The 387-nt window shown below is 57.4% G+C and overlaps 1 protein-coding gene across 1 annotated transcript in view; it reads right to left on the reverse strand.

Moving 5' to 3' along the window:
• Positions 1 to 387, reverse strand: part of LOC118338431 (IQ motif and SEC7 domain-containing protein 3-like) — a 101,116-nt gene that overhangs the window by 100,605 nt on the left and 124 nt on the right. Inside the window, 1 exon segment of the mRNA XM_035675732.1 lies at positions 1 to 387. This exon segment is cut by the window's left edge and continues 387 nt beyond it. Within this exon segment, the coding sequence (XP_035531625.1) occupies positions 1 to 387 (387 nt within the window).

Raw genomic sequence — 387 nt, forward strand, 5'->3', positions numbered from 1 at the left:
TGGTGGTGGTGGTGGTGGTGATGTTGAGGGGGCTGCTGGACGTAGAGATGGGGGTCCCGCAACTGTCGGTTCTCTCCTATCAGGTCCTCCACCTTTCGCTCGAGTTCGTCGATGCGTTGGCGCTGCGTCTGGATCAGACTTTGCTGGTTCTGGACGATAGTGGTGAGCTCCTTCAGGTAAAGAACGGCTTTCATTGGATTATCCAGCAGGCTCTCCATTACTGACTGTAGCTGTGGCCGTGTGCCCGGCTGTGTTGACTTGTTCTTCAGCTGTTTCTGGCGCTGCACACCGTCGATGAGGCCTCTGAACAGTGCGTAACCGGGATGCTCTGGCGGCCGTCTGACGCCTCTACGCTCTGCTGGGGTTGGGTAGTCTCTCTCTCTCTCT

Source organism: Morone saxatilis, unplaced genomic scaffold (assembly GCF_004916995.1).
Source record: "Morone saxatilis isolate NCDOM2014 unplaced genomic scaffold, NCSU_SB_2.0 Contig10, whole genome shotgun sequence".
NCBI classification, from domain to species: Eukaryota; Metazoa; Chordata; class Actinopteri; family Moronidae; genus Morone; species Morone saxatilis.